Source organism: Moschus berezovskii, chromosome 19, assembly GCF_049115385.1.
Source record: "Moschus berezovskii isolate FMDL1 chromosome 19, NW_MosBer_1.0, whole genome shotgun sequence".
NCBI classification, from domain to species: Eukaryota; Metazoa; Chordata; class Mammalia; order Artiodactyla; family Moschidae; genus Moschus; species Moschus berezovskii.
The window spans coordinates 2663012-2688079 of record NC_142478.1 but is presented as its reverse complement, the minus strand read 5'-3'; the positions used below and the strand labels follow the sequence as shown (position 1 = coordinate 2688079).

The window sequence follows — 25068 nt, the reverse complement described above, 5'->3', positions numbered from 1 at the left end:
CAATCCTACCTCAGGAAACAAGAAAAACGTCAAATAGACAACCTAACTTTACAACTAAATCAACTGGAAAAAGAAGAACAAAAATAAAAACCCAAAATTAGTAGAAGGAAAGAAATCATAAAGCTCTGAGCAGAAATAAATGAAAAGAAATGAAAGAAACAATAGTAAAGATTAATAAAACTAAAAGCTGGTTCTTTGAGAAGATAAACAAAATTGACAAACCCTTAGCCAGACTCATCAAGAAAAAACAGAGAAGAATCAGATCAAAAAAATTAGAAATGAAAATGGAGAGGTTACAACAGACAACACAGAAATACAAAGTATTATAAGTGACTATTGTGAACAACCATATGGCAATAGAATGGATAACCTGGAAGAAATGGACAGATTCTTAGAAATTTTCCATCTTCCAAGACTGAACCAGAAAGAAATAGGAATTATGAGCAACCCAATTACAAGCACTGAAACTGAAACTGTGATCAAACATCTCCCCCCAAAAAACAAAAGCCCAGGAACGGAAGGCTTCACAGGAGAATTTTATCAAACAGTTAGAGAAGAACTAATGCCTATCCTTCTAAAACTCTTTAAAAATTGCAGAGGAAGGAACACTTCCAAATACATTCTACAAGGCCACCATCACCCTGCTACCAAAACCAGACAAAGACTATACCAAAAAAAAAAAAAGGAAAACTACAGGCAAATATCACTGATGAACATACATGTGAAAATCCTCAACAAAATTTTAGCAAACAGAATTCATCAACACATCAAAAAGTTCAAATACCATGATCAAGTTGAGTTTATTCCAGGGATGTAAGGATTCTTCAATATATGGACATCCATCACTGTGATATACCACATTAACAAATTGAAAGATAAAAGCCATATGATAATCTCAATAGATGCAGAAAAAGACTTTGACAAATTTCAGCACCCATTTATTATTAAAATTCTTCAAAAAATGGACATAGAAGGAACCTACCTCAACATAGTAAAGGCTATATATGATAATTCTACAGAAAACATTATTCTCAATGGTGAAAAACCAAAAGTATTCCCTTTAAGATCAGAAACAAGACAAGGGTGTCCATTTTCACCTCTATTATTCAACATAGTTCTGGAAGTCTTAGCTACAGCAATCAGAGAAGAAAAAGAAATAAAAGGAATCCAGATTGGAAAAGAAGTAGTAAAGCTCTTACTGTTTGCAGATGACATGATACTGTACATAGAAAACTCTGAACATAGTATCAGAAAATTACTAGGGCTAATCAGTGAATTGAGCAGTTGCAGGATACAAAATCAATACACAGAAATTACTTTCATTTCTATATACTAACAATGAAAAATAAGAAAGAGAAATTAATAATCAATCCCATTCACCATTGCAACAAAAAGAATTATCTAGGAATAAACTTACCTAAGGAGACAAAAGAACTGTACAGAGAAAATTATGACACTAATGAAAGAAATCAAAGACGACATAAACAGATGGAAAGATATACCATGTTTATGGCAGGAAGAAACAATATTGTGAAAATGACTATACTACCAAATGTAATCTACAGATTTAATGCAATCCCTATCAAATTACCAATGGTATTTTTCACAGAACTGGAACAAAAAATTCACAATTCATATGGAAACACAAAAGACTCTGATTAGCCAAAGCAGAATTGAGAAAGAAGAATGGAGCTAGAGGAATCAATCTTCCTGACTTCAGATTATACTACAAAGCTACAGTCATCAATACAGTATGGTACTGGCACAAAAACAGAAATACAGACCAATGGAACAAAATAGAAAGCCCAGAAAAAAACCCATGCACCTATGGGTACCTTATTTTTGACAAAGGAGGCAAGAATATACAATGGGGCAAAGACAGCCTCTTCAATAAATGGTGCTGGGAAAACTGGACAGCTACATGTAAAAGAATGAAATTAGAACACTTCCTAACACCAGACACAAAGATAAACTCAAAATGGATTAAAGACCTAAATGTAAAACCAAAAAATATAGAACTCTTAGAGGAAACCATAGGCAGAACACTAGATGACTTAAAGCAAGGCAAGATCCTCTATGACCCACCTCCTAGAGTAACAGAAATAAAAACAAAAGTAAACAAGTGGGACCTGATTAAACTTAAATGCTTTTGCACAGCAAAGGAAACTATAAGCAAGGTGAAAAGACAACCCTTAACATGGGAGAAAACAATAGCAAGTGAAACAACTGACAAAGGATTAATTTTCAAAATATATGAGCAGTTCATACAATTTAATGCCAGAAAAACAAAGAACCCAATTAAAAAGTGGGAAAAAGACCTGAACAGACATTTCTCCAAAGAAGACATATAGACGGCTAACAAACACATGAAAAGATGCTCAATATCGCTCATTATTAGAGAAATGCAAATCAAAACTACAATGAGATATCACCTCACACCAGTCAGAATATCCCTTATCAAAAAGCCTACAAACAATAAATGCTGGAGAGGATGTGGAGAAAAGGGAACGCTCTTGCACTTTTGCTGGGAATGTAAATTGATACAGCCACTATAGAAGATGGTATGGAGATTCCTTAAAAAACTAGGAATAAAACCACCATATGACCCAGCAATCCCACTTCTAGGCATATACCCTGAGGAAACCAAAATTGAAAATGACACATGTATCCCATTGTTCCTTGTAGCCCTATTTGCAACAACTAGAACATGGAAGCAACCTAGATGTCCATCGACAGATGAGTGGATAAAGAAGTTGTGGTACATATACACAATGGAATATTACTCTGCCATTAAAAGGAAGTAATTGAGTCAGTTCTAATGAGGTGGATGAACCTAGAGCCTATTATACAGAGTTAAGTGAGTCAGAAAGAGAAAGATAAATATCTTATATTAATGCATATAAATGGAATCTAGAAAAATGGTACTGAAGAATTTATTTACAGGGCAACAATGGAGAAACAGACACAGAGAATAGACTTATGCACATAGGGAGAGGGGAGGAGAGGTTGAGATGTATGTTAAGAGTAACATGGAAACTTACATTACCATATGTAAAATAGATAGCCAACGGGAATTTGCTGTATGGCTCAGGAAACTCAAACAGGGGTTCTGTATCATCCTAGAGGGATGGGATGGGGAGGAAGATGGCAGGGAGGTTCAAAAGGGAGGGGATATGTGTATACCTATGGCTGATTTATTTTGAGGTTTGACAGAAAACAGCAAAATTCTGTAAAACAATTATCCTTCGATAAAAAATAAATTAATTTTTTAAAAAGCTGCAGTCCCAGAAACTGCTCCTCAGATTTCATTCTTTTCTACCTATTTATACTGCCAATGTGAGATTTCCCTAAAATTTTCACATCTGGAATGCATAGAAAATAATGTTTATATGTTACTAAGGTTAACAAAAGCAGTTGCTTGTCGCCATAGTGTGCACGGCCTAGGTCCTTCAAGAAGTCCCTCCCCGGGGGTGAAGGGAACAATAATTTGGCACAGGTTCTGGCATATTGGTCCAGAAGGTGGGCTGGCACTTCATCGGGTGTTGATAAGCATTGTTGTTTGAATAAATAAATGGATTTTTAGAAAACAAATATTCAAGATTCAGTTCAGTTCAGTCACTCAGTCGTGTCCGACTCTCCGCGACCCCATGAATCACAGCACACCAGGCCTCCCTGTCCATCACCAACTCCCAGAGTTCACTCAAACTCATGTCCACAGAGTCGATGATGCCATCCAGCCATCTTATTCTCGGTCGTCCTCTCCTCCCGCCCCCAAACTTTCCCAGCATCAGAGTCTTTTCCAGGGAGTCAACTCGTCGCATGAGGTGGCCAAAGTATTGCAGTTTCAGCTTCAGCATCAGTCCTTCCAATGAACACCCAGGATTGATCTCCTTTAGAATGGACTGGTTGGATCTCCTTGCAGTCCAAGGGACTCTCAAGAGTCTTCTCCAACACCACAGTTCAAAAGCATCAATTCTTCGGCCATCAGCTTTCTTCACAGTCCAACTCTCACATCCATACATGACCACGGGAAAAACCATAGCCTTGACTAGACGGACCTTTGTTGGCAAAGTAATGTGTCTGCTTTTTAATATATTATCAAGGTTGATCATTCAAGATTAAAAAATACAAATTATAAATATAGAGGTTAAATAAGAGTTAATGGTATAGGATGTTTGGGAACTAATTTAAAGGTTAACGAATGCTAAGGTGTTGGAACATGTAGAGTTTATAGCTAAAAAGATATTATTGTTTTTGATAAGATACCAACAAATGAGAATTACACTAAAATGAGTTGGAGAGATGTTTATTAACAGGAGTAGATAGGTTTTCCAGAAAAATACATTATTTCCCCCAAACTAGGAAAATGGAAAGAGGGCTTTAAACCTAGAAATAACTAACATCAACTTCAATCCTGTAAGGTCCTTTTCAGCCTTGGATACATCTGGCTTTATGATACAGATTAAATGAAGAAATGGATAGGAAATCCTAGACAACAAAACACAGGCAGTTACCCTCCTTCCTACTCTTCTGCTCCCTCCTAAGGTCCACCAATTAACAGCTCTTTAGAATCTCTTCTTAGGAGAGATCATTAAGATACAGCATTTTAATTCCAGCTGGTTCATCTTCCTTTGCCTTGACAACTGCAAAGAGTCTCACAGAGGGCCCTGCCTCACAGCCCTGGGCTGAGACAGCTGAGGAAAGTGTGCCACCCACTGCACCCCAATTTCTAAATGCAGCAGCCATCATAACTGCCTGACCTGTTCCCCAGATAAAAATTTAACTAGATCAAAGCTGGAGAGAGACAGTGTAAAGAGACATGAGGCATTTAATTGCTTTGCATAGAATAGTATAAGAATATAACTATGCTAAGAAGTAGCCATGGTCTCATATGCAATACTAGAGCCTCTGATCACAGCAAAGAATACCCACCAGATGTGACATCATGGTCTATTCCTTCCACAGAGATGGTGGCATTAGCAATTGGGTTACCCTGAAGATCTCGGACAAATCCTTTAGCTCCTCGGTGTATCTGTGATGGTCAAGAATAACCAAAAAAAATTGTGTTAGAAACGACCTAAAAACATGCTTCATATAAAACATTTCCTTATTTTTTAGCAAAATACTGCAGATTTCTATTGTTTAGGAATCAAAACAAACTCAAAAAATCACTGAATTTTGTGTACGTTATTTACTCTGCTTTTTCTCAAGTAGACAAATGAGAAGTAACCCCTGCAAAACTGATATCTTATTCTGAGTCAAATAAGACTTTGAAGTACCTTCCAAACCACCAAAACAACAAACAAAAAAAAAACCTGTCAATGTGTAAAACAGTTCTGGTCTGAGCATATTTCATTACTTTCTATTTTAAATTTGGTTAATTATGTATACTTTATATGCCACCTGTCAGTTAACAAGATATCACATTATATCCCTTCAATACTTGTTCCTTTTAGATAAAAGGATATATATACTGTGAATATTTTCGCATTAAACCCACTAACATGTTATTTTGATTGAAAATCAGTGCATGAAAAGTCAGTGAACTTACTAACTGAAAACTGGGTTTATTAATAAAAAAGAAGAGTTTATATTGAGAACAAGCTATTGAATTAAGTTGCTGTCATCAACTAACTACTACAATGAAACCTTCAAAAACAACTTTATTTCTATATGATAATTCAAATAAGTCAAAATGTATTTGAAGTAAAGGAGGGTCACTTAAGGCCTTTGAGACAGTACTGCTTCTGAAATATCAAATGATAATCTAGCAATCTTCATAATTTAGCAAAACATCATCCACCCTGGTCCAGTTGCTCCTCACTCAAATGACCCCAGAAAATGAATTTTCTTTTGCTACTGATGATATTTACATATTTTCCTACAGAAAGTAGAATAAACATCATGTGTCCCATTGTCACTGGAGAGTAAATATGGCAGTGGTACAATGTTTCATCAAAGAGATACCCTTTGTATATTAGTAAAAATTTTTTGACTTTGCTATTCTTTTTTTTTTAAAAAAGGAAAACTCTTTAAAAGTAACAGATAATTCTTTTCTTTAAAGGCAATTTACTCATGGTAAAAAAGTGATACAGGGACTTTCTGGGTGGTTCAGTGGCTAAGACTGTGTGCTTTCAATGTAGGGGGCCTGGGTTTGATCCCTGGTCAGAGAACTAGATCCCACATGCAACAACTAAAAAATCCTGCATGCCGAAGACTGAAGATCCTATGTGCTGAAACTAAGATCCAATGCAGTCAAATAAATAAACATTTTTGTAAAAAGTGATACATTTGCAGTAATAATAATAATTTTAATGGTAATCAGTAAAGTGAGAAGACAGTAAACACATTTTTAAAACAAAAAGACATTTTTAATATTTTCCCCAAGACTCACCTAGGTATTAGCCAACAAAAATTGAATGAGACTGAAATTGAACTACTGGAAACAATAGAAGTTAGCTTTCTGAATGAAATTCACATGGTAAAAGTACTAGAAAAATTGTAGAGATCAATTTATTCATCTTGGAGCACTATAATCCTGATATATAAGTTTGAAATTTCCTCGTCATTGAAAAAACAAATCAATCACTTCAAAAATATATAATTCACCTACATTAGGTAAAAATATACCGATTAATATTCATAACTGTACTTTTCTCTGCCTCTGCAACCCAAGATTAAAATTACAGTATGTGATTAACAAATAGGTATGTTCAGTTCAGTTCAGTCGCTCAGTCGTGTCTGACTCTTTGTGACCCCATGAATCACAGCACGCCAGGCCTCCCTGTCCATCACCAACTCCCGGAGTTCACTCAAACTCATGTCCATCGAGTTGGTGATGCCATCCAGCCATCTCATTCTCTGTCGCCCATGTCTCCTCCCACCCCAATCCCTCCTAGCATCAGACCCTTTTCCAGTGAGTCAACTTGTCGCATGAGGTGGCCAAAGTATTGGAGTTTCAGCTTTAGCATCAGTCCTTCCAATGAACACCCAGGATTGATCTCCTTTAGAATGGACTGGTGGGATCTCCTTGCAGTCCAAGGAACTCTCAACAGTCTTCTCCAGCACCACAGTTGAAAATCAGCAATTCTTCGTTGATCAGCTTTCTTCACAGTCCAATTCTCACATCCATCCATGACCACTGGAAAAACTATAGCCTTGACTAGACGGAGCTTGGTTGGCAAAGTAATATCTCTGCTTTTAATATGCTATCTAGGTTGGCCATAACTTTCCTTCCAAGGAGTAAGCGTCTTTTAATTTCATGGCTGCAATCAGCATCTGCAGTGATTTTGGAGCCCCAAAAAATAAAGTCTGACACTGTTTCCACTTTTCTCCATCTATTTCCCATGAAGTGATGGGACCAGATGCCACGATCTTCGTTTTCTGAATGTTGAGCTTCAAGCCAAACTTTTCACTCTCCTCTTTCACTTTCATCAAGAGGCTTTTGAGTTCCTCTTCACTTTCCGCCATATGGGTGGTGTCATCTGCATATCTGAGGTTATTGATATTTCTCCTGGCAATCTTGATTCCAGCTTGTGCTTCTTCCAGCCTAGCGTTCCTCATGATGTACTCTGCATAGAAGTTAAAAAAGCAGGGTGACAATATACAATCTTGACGTACTCCTTTTCCTTTTTGGAACAAATCTGTTGTTCCATGTCCAGTTCTAACTGTTGCTTCCTGACCTGCATAAAGGTTTCTCAAGAGGCAGGTCAGGTGGTCTGGGATTCCCATCTCTTTCAGAATTTTCCACAGTTTATTGTGGTCCACACAGTCAAAGGCTTTGGCATAGTCAATGAAGCAGAAATAGTTGCTCTTCTGGAACTCTCTTGCTTTCTCCATGATCCAGCGGATGTTGGCAATTTGATCTCTGGAGCCTCTGCCTTTTCTAAAACCTGCTTGAACATCTGGAAGTTCACGGTTCACATATCGCTGAAGCCTGGCTTGGAGCATTTTGAGCATGACTTTACTAGTGTGTGAGATGAGTGCAATTGTGCGGTAGTTTGAGCATTCTTTGGCATTCCCTTTCTTTGGGATTGGAATGAAGACTGACCTTTTCCAGTCCTGTGGCCAGAGCTGAGTATTCCAAATTTGCTGGCATAATGAGTGCAGCACTTTCACAGCATCATCTTTCAGGATTTGAAATAGCTCAATTGGAATTCCATCACCTCCACTAACTTTGTTCGTAGTGATGCTCTCTAAGGCCCAATTGACTTCACATTCCAAGATGTCTGGCTCCAGGTGAGTGATCACGCCATCATGATTATCTTCATCATGAAGATCTTTTTTGTACAGTTCTTCTGTGTATTCTTGCCACCTCTTCTTAGGTAGGAAATTAGGCACAAGCAACAAGTGGTGGCCTAACCAAAAAGGATGCAAGCTGATCTCTAAACCCCATCCTAAACACACCCAGCAGAGCTCACAGATACGCTACAAAAATAACCACAGAGAGTTTTCCAATTCCTGCACATGCACCCTAGGCACACAGTGAATACAAACTAACCACAGGGGCTTCTTCCAGTGACCTTAAACAGCCAGAAGCCCATTAAGGGCTCAGAAATACTCATAATATGTATGGATTTATGGATTCTTACATAGTCATAAATATGTATGTGTTCATATATACATATATATGATTGTACAAACTGAATTATGAGAAAGACATGCACAACAGAGATTGTTCCTGCTTAACTTGCAAGTGTCAACTCGCCTTAAGTGTATGCCCTCTCCTGGTAGGTGGTGAGTACTGGCCCTATTTTGCACAGGACAGAACCAAGAGGAAGAGACAGCAAATATAAAAGGAGAAGCCAAGAGGGATCATTATGACTCCTGGGGGTTGGCCTACTTCCAAGTCTCTTTAATAAAAATTCTGTCTTCTTAAGCTATAACTGAACTGTAACTTGTCCGTTGTTTCAAACCCTTTAGTCCATCATTCTAAATCTTTGTTACTATGAGACAAGAACCGAGGGTGAGATATAAACCAACTTGATGGTTAAATAAATAAATGTCTGATATGCCAATTATGGAGCATTATTTTTCTGTTTGAAATTTTCCAGTATAGGAATAAATCTCAGTGGAAATGTTATGGGCTACCAGGACTCCACAGGAATGCAGACTGGAAAACACAGTCACTTTATGGTGTTTGCAAAAGAAATCCCAAAAGTTTGTTAATAAATTTCACTCATATCTGGGAAAGTTATTTTACTACACTTATTCTTCCTATAATTCTCCTTCCCCAGATTCCAGACATTTCAATCAAGCCAGGCTAAAAAAAAAAAAAAATCAAATTCTTCATTGTTGCTAGAATTGTTTAATGTCAATAACCCTAAAATCTTCAAATACTTAAGTGTCCTCCAGATGGCTTGCTGAAATTGAGACTCTAGGGTCCTGCCTTTCAAGGAGTGTGATTCAGTGTTGGGACTGAAAACTCATTTTTAACAATAATCTAGATGAGTCTGAGGCAAGTGCTCATGGACCATTATTTGAAAAATTCTTTGGAAATTTTGAGAACTAGGCAGTTCCATGGCTATTGCATAGGAGCTCTTCTTAGCAAACTACTTACACTGATTAACTTTACAACTCCAGGTCCTAAAAACATCCTTTGAAGGCTCTGCAAGAGGTTTCTTCTCAACCAGTTATTGAATTGGATCTCCTAATCACCAAAAGAGTTTTGCCAAGAGAACGCACTGGTCAGAGCAAAAACCCTGTTCCAACAACACAAGAAAAGACCCTACACATGGACATCACCAGATGGCCAACACTGAAGTCACACTGATTATATTCTTTGCAGCCAAAGATGGAGAAGCTCTATACAGTCAGCAAAAATAAGACCGGGAGCTGTGGCACAGATCATGAACCCCTTATGCCATATTCAGACTTAAATAGGAGAAAGTAGGGAAAACCACTAGACCATTCAGGTATGACCTAAATCAAATCCCTTACGATATACAGTGGATGTGAGAAATAGATTTGAGGGACTAGATCTGATACACAGAGTGCCTGATGAACTACGGATGGAGGTTCATGACATTGTACAAGAGACAGGGATCAAGACCATCCCCAAGAAAAAAGCAAAATGGCTGTCTGAGGAGGCCTTACAAATAGCTGTGAAATGAAGAAGTGAAAAGCAAAGGGGAAAAGGAAAGATATAAGCATCTGAATGCAGAGTTCCAAGAATAGCAAGGAGAGATAAGAAAGCCTTCTTCAGTGATCAGTGCAAAGAAATAGGGGAAAACAATACAATGGGAAAGACTAGAGATCTCTTCAAGAATTAGAGATACCAAGGGAACATTTCATACAAAGATGGGCTCGAAAAAGGACAGAAATGGTATGGACCTAACAGAAGCAGAAGATAATAAGAAGAGGTGGCAAGAATACACAGAACTGTACAAAAAAGATCTTCATGGCTCAGATGATCATGATGGTGTGATCACTCACCTAAAGCCAGACATCCTGGAATGTGAAGTGAGTGGACCTTAGGAAACATCACTACAAACAAAGCTAGTGGAGGTGATGGAATTCCAGTTGAGCTATTTCAAATCCTGAAAGATGATGCTGTGAAAGTGCTGCACTCAATATGTCACATATTTGGAAAACTCAACAGTGGCCCCAGGACTGGAAGAGGTCAGTTTTCATTCCAATCCCAAAAAAAGGCAATGCCAAAGAATGCTCAATCTACCGCACAATTGCACTCATCTCACATACTAGGAAAGTCATGCACAAAATTCTCCAAGTCTTCAACAATACATGAAGCATGAACCTTCACATGTTCAAGCTGGTTTTAGAAAAGGCAGAGGAACCAGAGATCAAATCGCCAACATCCACTGGGTCATCAAAAAAGCAAGATAGTTCCAGAAAAACATTTATTTATGCTTTATTGACTATGCCAAAGCCTTTGACTGTGTGGATCACGACAAACTGTGCACAATTCTGTGGGAATACCAGACCACCTGACCTGCCTCCTGAGAAATCTGTATGCTGGTCAGGAAGAAACAGTTAGAACTGGACATGAAACAACAGACTGGTTCCATACAGGAAAAGGAGTACATCAAGGCTGTATATTGTCACCCTGCTTATTTAACTTATATGCAGAGTACATCATGAGAAACACTGGCCTAGATGAAGCACAGGCTGGAATCAAGATTGCTGGGAGAAATACCAATAACCTCAGATATGCTAATGACACCACCATTATGGCAGAAAGTGAAGAAGAACTACAGAGCCTCTTGATGAAAGTGAAAGAAGATAGTGAAAAAGTTGGCATAAAGCTCAACATTCAGAAAACAAAGATCATGGCATCTGGTCCTATCTCTTCATGGCAAATAGATGGAGAAACAGTGGCTGATTTTTTTTTTTTTTTTTTTTTAGCTCCAAAATCACTGCAGATGGTGATTGCAGCCATGAAATTAAAAGACGCTTGCTCCTTGGAAGGAAAGTTATGACTAACCTAGACAGCATATTAAAAAGCAGAGACATTACTTTCCAACAAATGTCCGTCTAGTCAAGGCAATGGTTTTTTCAGTGGTTATGTAAGGATATGATACTGAAGAATTGATGCTTTTGAACTGTGGTGTTGGAGAAGACTCCTGAGAGTCCCCTGGACTGCAAGGAGATCCAACCAGTCCATCCTAAAGGAGATCAGTCCTGAGTGTTCATTGGAAGGACTGATGTTGAAACTCCAATACTTTGGCCACCTGATGGGAAGAGCTGACTCGTTTGAAAAGACCCTGATGCTGGAAAAGATTGATGGCAGGAGGAGAAGGGGATGACAGAGGATGAGATGGTTGGATGGCATCACCAACTCAGTGGACATGAGTTTGAGTAGCCTCGGGAGTTGGTGATGGACAGGGGGCCTGGCATGATGCAGTCCATGGGGTTGCAAAGAGTTGGACAAGACTGAGCGACTGAACTGGAATGAACTGAATCACCTATTTTCCATCTGTTATAAAACTTGTCAATGATTAGATTTTAGGTCCAGGTTTTCAATTATTAATCACCACCATATTGTTCCACAATCATGAAACAATTTCAACTCAGAATTTCTGGAAGTCTTCACTGATATTCCACCAGCTTTTGATTCCCTAATCTGAACTGTCCGTTGAGGCAAGCTGGTGTGGGTTCACTGCAAATACCAATCTTACTGCTTCCATACATTCCGTACAATAATAGTGATGTCACACCAGGATGGGTCACAGGGATCTGTAGACAGATCAAATTTTCATTTCAAGTGGCATAAAGCAGGACTATATCATCTGACCCCTCTTCTTTACAGCTGATTCTTACATAAACTGATACAGCTTTTAGATTAATTAATCCACCTGCCACAATATATATGTCAATCATTCTACTCTTCCTGATGGCACACACTTGGGTTTTGTTTTTTTTCTCAAGACTAAGATAGGACTTCATTGGTAGTCTAGTGGTTAAGAATCCACCTGCCAGGGAACATGGGTTCAATCCCTGGTCCAGGAAGATCTCACTTGCCATAACATGCACCACGGCATCTGAGCCCGGGCACCACAACTATAAGCCTGTGCTTTAGAGCCCATGAGCCACAACTACTGAGCTTGCCCACTCTAGAACCCACGCTCTGCAACCAGAGGAGACACCACAATAAGGAATGTGCACACCACAACTAGAGAGTAGCCCCCCTCACTGCAACTAGAATAAGTTCATGTGCAGCAATGAAGATTCAGCACAGTCAAAAAAAAAATAAATTAGAACAAAGAATTTAAATAGAAGCTGAACTTTTTCTTTCAATTGTTGACGGGGCAATAATTTTACTGACATCAACTGTAGGGAATCCTAGAGCATAGCTCCAAGAAGCCTTTTCTGAACTGGCAGCACTGGATTAAGGACCCTTCTATGCACTGCTATTGCTCTTTATTTTAGCATTTATCATCCTCTTTTGTAATTAGGTATTGATATCTGAACTTAGGACTAAACGCACTCTCCCCAGAGCCTTATAGGGTGCCTAGGACACAAAAGTAGCTTAATAAATTTTTGCTGTAAAAAATAAATAAATAAAATGAAAAGCATTGAATTAATGAAGCATACTTTGATATCTAAGCAAAGAACACACCAAATAGCCCCATCTAACTTAGTCAGCCTACAACTTTACTTTTAAATTTTGCTCTTAAAATATCCATCCAAATATAGCTCTTCTCAAACGACATTCTTCAAGGGTGCCCACTTAGGTTTTTTCAAAATCAACATAGCTAATTATCTTTAGGTTTGTTGTTGAAAATATCTTTGTGTGTTAACATGCACTTTTATGTTAATTTCACTGAGTGATAAAAATCCTGTATAATGGATGTTTTTTAATCACTGTCATCACTGTATCTATTCCATAATAATACCTTTCGGTAAGGTATATGGATACTTGGGGAGAAGGCAATGGCAACCCACTCCACTACTTTTGCCTGGAAAATCCCATGGACAGAAAAGCCTGGTAGGCTGCAGTCCATGGGGTCACCAAGAGTCGGACATGACTGAGCGACTTCACTCTCACTTTTCACTTTCATGCATTAAGAAAAGAAAATGGCAACCCACTCCTGTGTTCTCGCCTGGAGAATCCCAGGGATCAGGGAGCCTGGTGGGCTGCCATCTATGGGGTTGCATAGAGTTGGACATGACTGAAATGACATAGCAACAGCAGCACGGATACTTGACAGGTGTAAAAGAATTCTTAAGCTGATTTCACATTTCTAATGCATTGGGTTCACGTGTATATGTTTCTATGTGCCTGTTGATGTGAGCTAAGTCACTTCAGTGGTGTCCTATTCTTTGCAACCCTATGGACTGTAGCCCACCAGGCTCCTCTGTCCTTGGAATTTCCCAAGCAAGGACACTGGAGTGGGTTGCCATTCCCTTCTCCGGAGGATCTTCCTGACCCAGGGATCAAACTTGCGAGTCTCATGTCTCCAGCATTGGCAAGCAGGTTCTTTACCACTAATGCCACCTGGGAAGCCCGTTTATATGTACACGTATGTGTCAACCCTGCTTATTTAACTTATAAGCAGAGTACATCATGAGGAACGCTGGGCTGGAAGAAGCACAATCTGGAATCAAGATTTCCGGGAGAAATATCAATAATCTCAGATATGCAGATGACACTACCCTTAAGGCAGAAAGTGAAGAGAAACTCAAAAGCCTCAATAAAAGTGAAAGAGGATGTAGAACTTAATGTTCCTTTAAGGCATTTTTGCTTCTGTACTTTGCTTACTGCTTGCTGCTCACAGAACCAAAATTACTCCATTTTAGAAGTGGACGCTATCTTGGGTAGGGATTCCTGGAAAAGTCACAACTAGGGGAAACTCCCTCCTTAGGGGAAATCAGAGAATAACAAGAAAGCCCCAGGTTGAGAAAATTTAAAGAGTCCAATCAGAAAGCACCAAGTGCTCTTTAGGTAAAGGTCAACCAATCACTTCTAGGCTGATGCAATAGTCGCTAACTCTTGCAGTCCTTTCATGCGCAATATACTATATAAACCTTTGTATTTTGAGAGTCTGGGCGCCTATCCTGATCCGCTGCGTCGGTGATGGTGGGGGTCCCTCTGATAGATAGAGTGCCTGATGAACTCTGGACAGAGGTTCGTGACATTGTACAGGAGACAGGGACCAAGATCATCCCCATGGAAAAGAAATGCAAAAAAGCGAAATGGCTGTCTGAGGAGGCCTCACAAATAGCTGTGAAAAGAAGGGAAGCGAAAAGCAAGGGAGAAAAGGAAAGATATAAACATCTGAATGCAGAGTTCCAAACAATAGCTAGGAGAGATAAGAAAGCCTTCCTCAGCAATCAATGCAAAGAAATAGAGGAAAACAACAGAATAGGAAAAACAAGAGATCTCTTCAAGAAAATTAGAGATATCAAGGGAACATTTCATGCAAAATGGGCTTGATAAAGGACAGAAATGGTATGGACCTACCAGAAGCAGAAGATATTAAGAAGAGGTGGCGAGAATATACAGAAGAACTGTACAAAAAAGATCTTCACGACCAAGATAGTCATGATAACGTGATCACTGACCTAGAGCCAGACATCTTGGAATGTGAAGTCAAGTGGGCCTTAGAAAGCATCACGACAAACAAAGCTAGTGGAGGTGATGGAATTCCAGTTGAGTTATTTCAAATCTTGACAGATGATGCTGTGAAAGTGCTGCACTCAATATGTCAGCAAATTTGGAATACTCAGCTGTGGCCACAGGACTGGAAAAGGTCAGTCTTCATTCCCATCCCAAAGAAAGGCAATGCCAAAGAATGCTCAAACTACCGCACAATTGCACTCATCTCACATGCTAGTAAAGTCATGCTCAAAATTCTCCAAGCCAGGCTTCAGCAATATGTGAACCGTGAACTCCCAGATGTTCAAGCAGGTTTTAGAAAAGGCAGAGGCTCCAGAGATCAAATTGCCAACATCCCCTGGATCATGGAGAAGGCAAGAAAGTTCCAGAAAACCATCTATTTCTGCTCCATTGACTATGCCAAAGCCTTTGACTGTGTGGATCGCAATAAACTGTGGAACATTCTGAAAGAGATGGGAATACCAGACCACCTGACCTGTCTCTTGAGAAACCTGTATGCAGGTCAGGAAGCAACAGTCAGAACTGGACATGGAACAACAGACTGGTTCCAAATAGGAAAAGGAGTACGTCAAGGTTGTATATTGTCACCTTGCTTATTTAACTTCTATGCAGAGTACATCATGAGGAATGCTGGGCTGGAAGAAGCACAAGCTGTAATCAAGATTGCCAGGAGAAATATCAATAACCTCAGATATGCAGATGATACTACCCTTATGGCAGAAAGTGAAGAGGAACTCAAAAGCCTCTTGATGAAAGTGAAAGAGGAGAGTAAAAAAGTTGGCTTAAAGCTCAGCATTCAGAAAACTAAGATCATGGCATCTTGTCCCATCACTTCATGGCAAATAGATGAGGAAACAGTGGAAACAGTGTGACACTTTATTTTGGGGGGCTCCAAAATTACGGCAGATGCTGATTGCAGTCATGAAATTAAAAGACGCTTACTCCTTGGGAGGAAAGTTATGACCAACCTAGAGAGCATATTAAAAAGCAGAGACATCACGTTGCCAACCAAGGTCCGTCCAATCAAGGCTATGATTTTTCCAGTGGTCAGGTATGGATGTGAGAGTTGGACTGTGAAGAAAGCTGATCGCTGAAGAATTGATGCTTTTAAACTGTGGTGTTGGAAAAGACTCTTGAGAGTCCCTTGGACTGCAAGGAGATCCAACCAGTCCATTCTAAAGGAGATCAGTCCTGGGTGTTCATTGGAAGGACTTATGCTAAAGCTGAAACTCCAATACTTTGGCCACCTCATGCGAAGAGTTGACTCACTGGAAAAGACTCTGATGCTGGGAAAGATTGGGGGCAGGAGGAGAAGGGGACGACAGAGAACGAGATGGCTGGATGGCATCACCGACTGGATGGACATGAGTTTGAGTGAACTCCGGGAGTTGGTGATAGACAGGGAGGCCTGGCGTGCTGTGATTCATGGGGTCGCAAAGAGTCAGACACGACTGAGCGACTGAACTGAACTGAACTGATGTGCAAATAGCTACTTATCTATATAATAGCATTTGTTTATATCAAACTAGTTTAAAAATCAGTCTATACTACCTGCCAGTATATGAAACTAACACCACTCTCCGTGAATTTGGATGTAAATGGAAAGTGAAATTGTCAGGCACTGCAAGCAAAGAACAGAGTCCTTAGGTCTTTCACAACAGTACTGCCCCTGGCTTCAGTCTCTACCTAGCACAGAGGGGTGGGGCTAACAGGCAACTGGCCTGAATTGAGTCTGAACAGGTAGGTATTTCATTCTGACACGTGGTGAGATTCTCCAAAATTCTGTACTGTTACTCTCTGCTAAAGATCTAAATTTATGTCATGAGAGGCAATACAGCATGGTGATTCTGGAACAAGACAGCCTGGATTCTGGCAGAATAAATGCAAGCAAGTTGTTTAACTTCCTTGTGCTTCTGATTTCTTATTTTTAATTCATGAATGATAACGGTGGTGGAATAAAAGAAGATGATGTTGATTATGATAAAACTTTCCTCACGGGGTTGTCAGAATTAAATTAATCAATTACTACATGTAAGGCGTTCTCTTGACAAAACTCTATTAGCCTTTGCCCTACTTCATTCCGTGCTCCAAGGCCAAATTTGCCTGTTACTTCAGGTGTTTCTTGACTTCCTACTTTTGCATTCCAGTCCCCTATAATGAAAAGGACATCTTTTTTGGGTGTTAATTCTAAAAGGTCTTGTAGGTCTTCATAGAACTGTTCAACTTCGGCTTCTTCAGTGTTACTGGTTGGGGCATAGGCCTGGATTACTGTAATATTGAATGGTTTGCTTGGAAACGAACAGAAATCATTCTGTCGTTTTTAAGATTGCATCTAAGTACTGCATTTCGGACTCCTTTGTTGACCATGATGGCTACTCCATTTCTTCTAAGGGATTCCTGCCCACAGTAGTAGATATAATGGTCATCTGAGTTAAATTCACCCATTCAAAATTCTCCAAGCCAGGTTTCAGCAATATGTGAACTGTGAACTCCCAGATGTTCAAGCAGCTTTTAGAAAAGGCAGAGGCACCAGAGATCAAATTGCCAACATCCGTTGGATCATGGAGAAAGCAAGCGAGTTCCAGAAAAACACATATTTCTGCTTCATTGACTATGCCAAAGCTTTTGACTGCATGGATCACAATAAACTGTGGAATATTCTGAAAGAGATGGGAATCCCAGACCACCTGACCTGCCTCTTGAGAAACCTGTATGCAGGTTAGGAAGCAACATTCAGAACTGTACATGGAACAACAGACTGGTTCCAAATAGGAAAAGGAGTGCATCAAGGCTGTGTATTGTCACCTTGCTTATTTAACTTATATGCAGAGTACATCATGAGGAATGCTGGACTGGAAGAAGCACAATCTGGAATCAAGATTGCTGGAAGAAATATCAATAACCTCAGATATGCAGATGATACTACCCTTATGGCAGAAAGTGAAGAGGAACTCAAAAGCCTTTTGATGAAAGTGAAAGAGAGTGAAAAGGTTGGCTTGAAGCTCAACATTCAGAAAACAAAGATCATGGCATCTGGTGCCATCACTTCATGGGAAATAGATGGAAAAACAGTGGAAGCAGTGTCAGACTTTATTTTGGGGGGCTCCAAAATCACTGCAGATGCTGACTGCAGCCAGGAAATTAAAAGACACTTACTCCTTGGAAGGAAAGTTATGACCAACCTTGATAGTATATTAAAAAGCAGACATTACTTTGCCAACAAAGGTCCATCTAGTCAAGGCAATGGTTTTTCCCGTGGTCATGTATGGATGTGAGAGTTGGACTGTGAAGAAAGCTGATCGCCAAAGAATTGATGCTTTTGAACTGTGGTGTTGGAGAAGACTCTTGAGAGTCCCTTGGACTGCAAAGAGATCCAACCAGTCCATTCTAAAGGAGATCAATCCTGGGTGTTCATTGGAAAGACTGATGCTAAAGCTGAAACTGCAATACTCTGGCCACCTCATGCGACGAGTTGACTCACTGGAAAAGACTCTGATGCTGGGAAAGTTTGGGGGCGGGAGGAGAAGGGGACGACCGAGAATGAGATGGCTGGATGGCATCACCGACTCTGTGGACATGAGTTTGAGTGATCTCCGGGAGTTGGTGATGGACAGGGAGGCCTGGCATGCTGTGATTCATGGGGTCGCGGAGAGTCGGACACGACTGAGCGACTGAACTGAACGGAACTGAATATGTAAGGCATTTAGAATAATGCCTGGGAAAGAGCTAATGCCCAGTAAATGTAACTTACCCATCATTGTCATTACCTCATCTCCAGTTGAGTCTGGGATGAGACAAGTGAGGCATAAGGAGACTTTCACTCCTAGGTGCTGATCCTACACCTGTATAACCCTGGGAGTGAATGGCTCATTAAATTTTGCCTCCTGGGTGCCTCATTTACTTCATTCATTCTAGTTTTGGTCCTGCCTGGAATGTCTGACAAACGCAACATGATCAGGGTAGAGGAGGATCCTAGGATTGCCCTTGATTAATGCAATATGAAAGAAAATAGGGTGTCACTCTACCCTTCCATAACTCCAGTTTAATCAGTTCTCAGTGAATATTCATGAACTAAAACACCAATTACAAATGAAAGACCACCTGAATCACGACTGATGCATTTTCCAAATGCAGCATTCTTGGGTCAGGCGGATTCATATAGTCTGGGATCCTCTTAGGAGACTATTGCACAGCAGGTTACTATTGTGAACTTAAAGCTCCTATTTTATGCTGGAGACTGGGTTTACCTGCTGAATGTAGCTAATCAGGGAGTTTTTGTTATCCTCCCAGTAGTTCTTCAAAGTCTCTTCAGGTGGAAACTTTTCACAGCTAAGCTCCACAGTAATCTCAAAGCAGTTGCTGCTGAGGTAATTGAAATCTTGCATTCCTGCCAAAACACCAAATGAAAAGTTAAAAAATGCATGTGGTGACTAGAACCCACACCGACTGTTCTGTTGACAGCCAGGTAAAAACTGTACCAATCCATGCATCTTGAGGAGACTGTGGGAAATTGCAAATGAAATCACCTACTATATGGGAAGGAATAACATACTTGGGGGATAGTTACCACTTCACAAGCACAAATTCTCTCAGGTTCTTAAGCATTTATTTAGTGTAATGCATTGCTGTTGTATAGTCCTAAAGCAAGTATCAACCACATTCCACAGTGCTGGAATCAACTTCAAAGACAATAGGAGAGTGACATCATCAAAATGGTGAAGCAGGAATTTCTACTGTCTTCCCTCTCCCCAAAAACACAAATTTTAACAATTACCCATGAATAGAGTGTGTTTGTGGAAGTTCAGGAATCTAATGGAAAAGTTAAAGCACACTATTGGAGAAAAAATTTCAAGACTGGACACGTTGAAAGGAGGAAGAGGAACAGTTTCACTTTACCTGTATCACCTCCTTCCCTAAGGTGGCATAGCTTAGTGCCAGAGACCTAATTAGTAATATGAAAACACAAAAACATACAACACACTGGTAAAGGTAAGTATATAGTCAGATTCAGAATATTCTAGTACTATAATATGAAAGTGTATTACTCACTTAACTCTACTATAAAGTTTTTAAAATGTTAAAAATAAGTATAGCTACAATAATCTGTTCATAGATACACAAAAAGGAAAGATGTAAACTGTGACATCAAAACACAAAATGTGGGGTAAAGTTTTTGCTTGCAATCAAAGTTAAGTTGTTGACAGCCTAAAATGGACTATTACACTATAAGATGTTTTATGTAAGCCACATGGTAACCATAAAGCAAAAACCTATTCAAAAACAGTAAAGATAAAATAATCAAAGCATACCGTTGTAGAAAATCATCAATTCACAAAGAAAGACAGCAAGAGAGGAAGAAAGGAACAAGGTAACTTCAAAACAGAAAACAACAATATGGCAAGGCCTTACCTATCAATAATTACTTTAAATGTAAACAGATTAAATTCTTTAATCGTTATCATCTTTCTAAATTCCATATACATGCGTTAGTATACTGTATTGGTGTTTTTCTTTATGGCTTACTTCACTGTGTATAATAGGTTCCAAAGGCATAGAGAAGCTGAATAAATTTAAAAAACAAGACCCAGCTAGGTGGTACCTACAAGATACTTACTTCAGGTTTAAGAACACACATAAGCTCAAAGTGAAGGGATGACAAAAGATATTCAGTGCTTATGAAAACCAAAATAGAGAAGAGGTAGCAGTACTTTTCTCAGGCAAAATACAGTTTAATCCAAAAACTGTAATTAGAAACATATATCATTATATTTTGGTAAAGGGGTAAATTCATCAAAGGATGATACAACTATCAAAAATACATAATCACTCAGTATTGGAGTATCTAAATATATTAAGCAAATACTAATAGGCCTGAAGAGAGGAATAATTACAGTACGATAACAGTAGGGGACTTCAGTATCCTACTTCCAATAATGAATAACTAGATCATCCATACAGTCTCAGCAAGGAAACACTGACCTTGAACTATATATTATATAAACCTAACAGCCATACAGAACAAGCCATCCAACAGCTGCAGAATAAACATTCTTCTCAAGCACACATGGAACATTCTCTAGGATAGATCATATCATAGGTCACAAAACAGATCTCAGCAGACTAGAGTAGGCTGAAATCATGCCAACTATCTTTTCCAACCACAATAGTACAGAACTAGAAATCATAACAAGAGAAACACTAGAAAATTCACAAACATGTAGAAAAGTAAACAACACACTCTTGAACAAATCAAAGGGAAAACAAAATATCTTGAACAAATGAAAACAGTAACACAACCTACCAAAACTCATGAGATGTAGCAAAAGCAATCCTAAGAAAGAAGTTCATTATGATAAATGCTTACATTTAAAAGAAAAAAGAAATATGTAAAATAAAGTCTTTAATCTTACACTTCAAAAAACTAGAAAATGAACAAATCAAGCACAAAGTTGCAGAAGGATGGGAATAATAAGGATCAAAGCAGAAATAAATGAAATAGAGGCAGGGAAAACAACAGAAAAGATAAATCTAAGGATTGGGTTTTTTTTTTTTTATTTTTTCTTATGGTTTTATTTTTTAATTAATTTATATATTTTAATTGGAGAATAATTACTTTACAATATTGTTATTTTTTTGCCACACATCAACATGAATCAGTCATGGGTACACATGACTGGTTTTTGAAAAGATAAAATAGACAAAGCTTTAGTTAGACTTACCAAGAATAAAAGAAAGGGAAGAAATTTCAACTAATACCATAGAAATGCAAAGGATCATAAAAGACTGTGAACAATTATAAGCTAACAACTGGACAACCTAGAAGAAATGGATACATTCCCAGAAACATACAACTTACCGAGACTGAACCAGGAAGAAACAAAAAATCAAAACAAATCAATTCCTAGTAGGGAAATTGAATCAGTAATCAAAAACTTTCCAAAAAGAAAAGCCCAGAATCAGAAGGTTTCACTGGTGAAGTCTACCAAACATTTGAAGAAGAATTAACACCAATCCTCATCAAAATCTTCCAAAAAACTGAAGAGAAGGGAACACTCTCAAACTTTTTCACAAGTCCAGCATAAGGCTAATTCCAAAGCCAGATAAGGATACTACAGAAAAAGAAATTATAGGCTAATTATCATGATGAATAAAGATGCAAAAATTCTCAACAAAAATTAGCAAACTGAATTCAACAGCACATAAAAAACATCATACACCATGATCAAGTGAAATTTATCCCTAGGATGCAAGGATGGTTCAACAAAGACAAATCAACAAATATAATATACTGCATTCATAGAATGAAAGATAAAAATTAAATGATCATCTCAAAATATGAAGAAAAATCACCTGAAAAAATTCAGCATGTTTTCATGATAAAAACTCTCAACAGGCCGGGTAGAAAAAGAACAAACCTTAACATAATAAAGTCCATACATGACAATTCCACAACTAATATTATACTCAATGTTGAAAGATTTAAAGCTTCTCCTTTAAGATCAAGAACAAGACAAGGAAGCCTACTCTCACCATTCCTATTTAATATAGTGTTAGAAGTCCTAGCCAGAGAAATGAGGCAAGAATAATAAATAAAAGACACACATGCTAGAAAGGAAGAAGTAAAATTATCTCTGTCTGGAACGATATGACTTTATATATAGAAAAAGACTACCAAGCACACACACACACACACACAAACTATTCAGACTAATAAAATAATTCATTAAAGTTGCAGGATACCAAATCAACATACAAAGATCAGTTACATTTCTATTTGCTAACAAAAAATTATCCAACAAAAAACATACAAAGAAATCAATCTCACTTAAAATAGCAACAAAAACAATAAAATACTTAGGAACAAATTTAACCAAGGAGATGAAAGAGCTGAACAAAGAAAACCATGACAGTGATAAAAGAAATGAAAGAAGGTACAATGATAATGGAAAGATATCCCATGTTCATAAATTTAATACTGTTAAAATATTCATAGCACTCAAAGCTATCTATAGATTGAATACAATCCCTATCAAAATCCCAATAACGTTTTCACAAAGCTAGGGGGGAGAATCCTATGCTGCATATAGAAACACAAAATACACTGAGTAGCCAAAATAATCTTGGGAAAAAAAGAACAAAGAAAAAATAAGAACTTCTTTATTTCAAGTGAAAAGTGAAAGTGTTAGTCACTCAGTCATGTCCAACTCTGCAACTCCATGGACTGTAGCCAACCAGGTTCCTCTGCCCATGGAATTCTCCAGGCAAGAATACTGGAGTGGGTAGCCATTTCCTACTTCAGGGGATCTTCCCAACCCAGTGATCGAACCCAGGCCGCCTGCATTGCAAACCATACTACCAAACTATAATAATCAGAACAGTTTCGTATCAGTATGAAAACAGACATGTATCACTGAACAAAATCAAGAGTGAGTCCAGAAATAAAATCCTGATATATACAGTCAACTAATATTTGACAACAGAGCCAAGAATGCTCAATGGAAATAAGATAGTCTCTTTAATAAAAAGTTTTGGGAAAACTGGATACATACCTGTAAAAGTATCAAATGGGACTTTTATCTTACACAAACACAAAAATTATTTTAAAATGGATTAAAGGATTAAATTCAAGACTTTGAACTGTAAATCTCCTAGAAGGAAAGAGAGGAAAAAGCTCCCAACATTGGTCTTAACTAAATTTGGGGGGTATGACACCAAAAGCATTAGATTAATGCAAAAGTGTTTGAGGTTTTGCATTCTTGAACTTTGTCATGTGATACTTGAATACATTCTTAAGTAAATGTGGTTATGTTATACATCATTTTAATGCACAATATCTAGCTTTATGTTTTTTGCTAATGACTTATTACTTGCTGTTTATTTTATATTTATTTTAGACCACAGAAATGTAGACAAAAAGCAAATTTGAGTGATCTGATTCGAGTTCAAAATGGGTCATAAAGCAGTGGAGGCACCTTGCAACAACAATGCATTTGGCACAGGAACTGCTAATGAACAAACAGTGCAGCAGTGGTTCAAGAAGTTTGGCAATGGAGACAAGAGCCTTGAAGATGAGAAGCACAGCAGCTGGCCTTTAGAAGTTGACAATGACCAACTGAGAAGATCATCAACACTGACCCTCTCACAACTACACGAGAAGTTGATGAAGACTCAACATCAATCATTCTACAGTCATGAGGCATTTGAAGCAAACTGAAAAGGTGGAAAAGTTCAATAAGTGAGCTGATTGAAAATTTGAAAAAATCATTTTATAAGCATCATCTTCTCTTATTCTACATAACAACAATGAACCATTTCTCAATCAGACTGTGATATGCAACAAAAAGTGGATTTTACATGACAATAACTGGCAATAACCAGCTCAGTGGTTGGACCAAGAAGAAGCTCCAAAGCACTTCCTAAAGTCAAACTTGCATCAGAAAAAGATCATGGTCACTGTTTAGTGGTCTGCTGCCATCTGATCCACCACAGCTTTCTGAATCCTGGCAAAACCATTACATCTGAGAAGTATGCTCAGCAAATCAATGAGATGCACAGAAAACTGCAATGCCTGCAGCTGGCATTGGTCAACGGAAAGGGCCCAATTCTTCTGTATGACAAGGCCCAACCACACATCACACAACAGATGCTTCAAAAGTTGAATGAATGGGGCTATGAAGTTTGGCCTCATCCACCATATTCATCTGACTTCTTGCCAACCATCTACCACTTCTTCAAGCATCTTGAGAGAGTTAACTTAGGCAGGTTGATAGGCAATCCAGGGCCCTTTAAGGAGAAGGTGAACATTCTCACTCATGCTTTCCTTAAGCCTTGTGCAACAGTGTATCTTGCCCAAGTGAACTGGCTTTTCTTTAGATCTGGAGCTAATGAATATACAGCAGCCATACATTTTACTCAGGGAAAATGTTTTTCTTAGACCCCATTATGCTTTTCTTAGGCTCTATGTTAATGATTATAATTGTAAAGAATGT

At 38.5% G+C, this 25068-nt stretch overlaps 1 protein-coding gene across 1 annotated transcript in view; it reads right to left on the bottom strand.

The window, feature by feature from the left end:
- The window catches only part of CPE (carboxypeptidase E), a 153144-nt gene that overhangs the window by 10549 nt on the left and 117527 nt on the right, over positions 1 to 25068 (bottom strand). The window contains exons 6-7 of the mRNA XM_055405405.2: positions 19327 to 19466; positions 4933 to 5032 (exon numbers count right to left, since the gene is read on the bottom strand). Of these exons, the coding sequence (XP_055261380.1) occupies positions 4933 to 5032; positions 19327 to 19466 (240 nt within the window). The remainder of the gene's footprint in view (positions 1 to 4932; positions 5033 to 19326; positions 19467 to 25068) is intronic.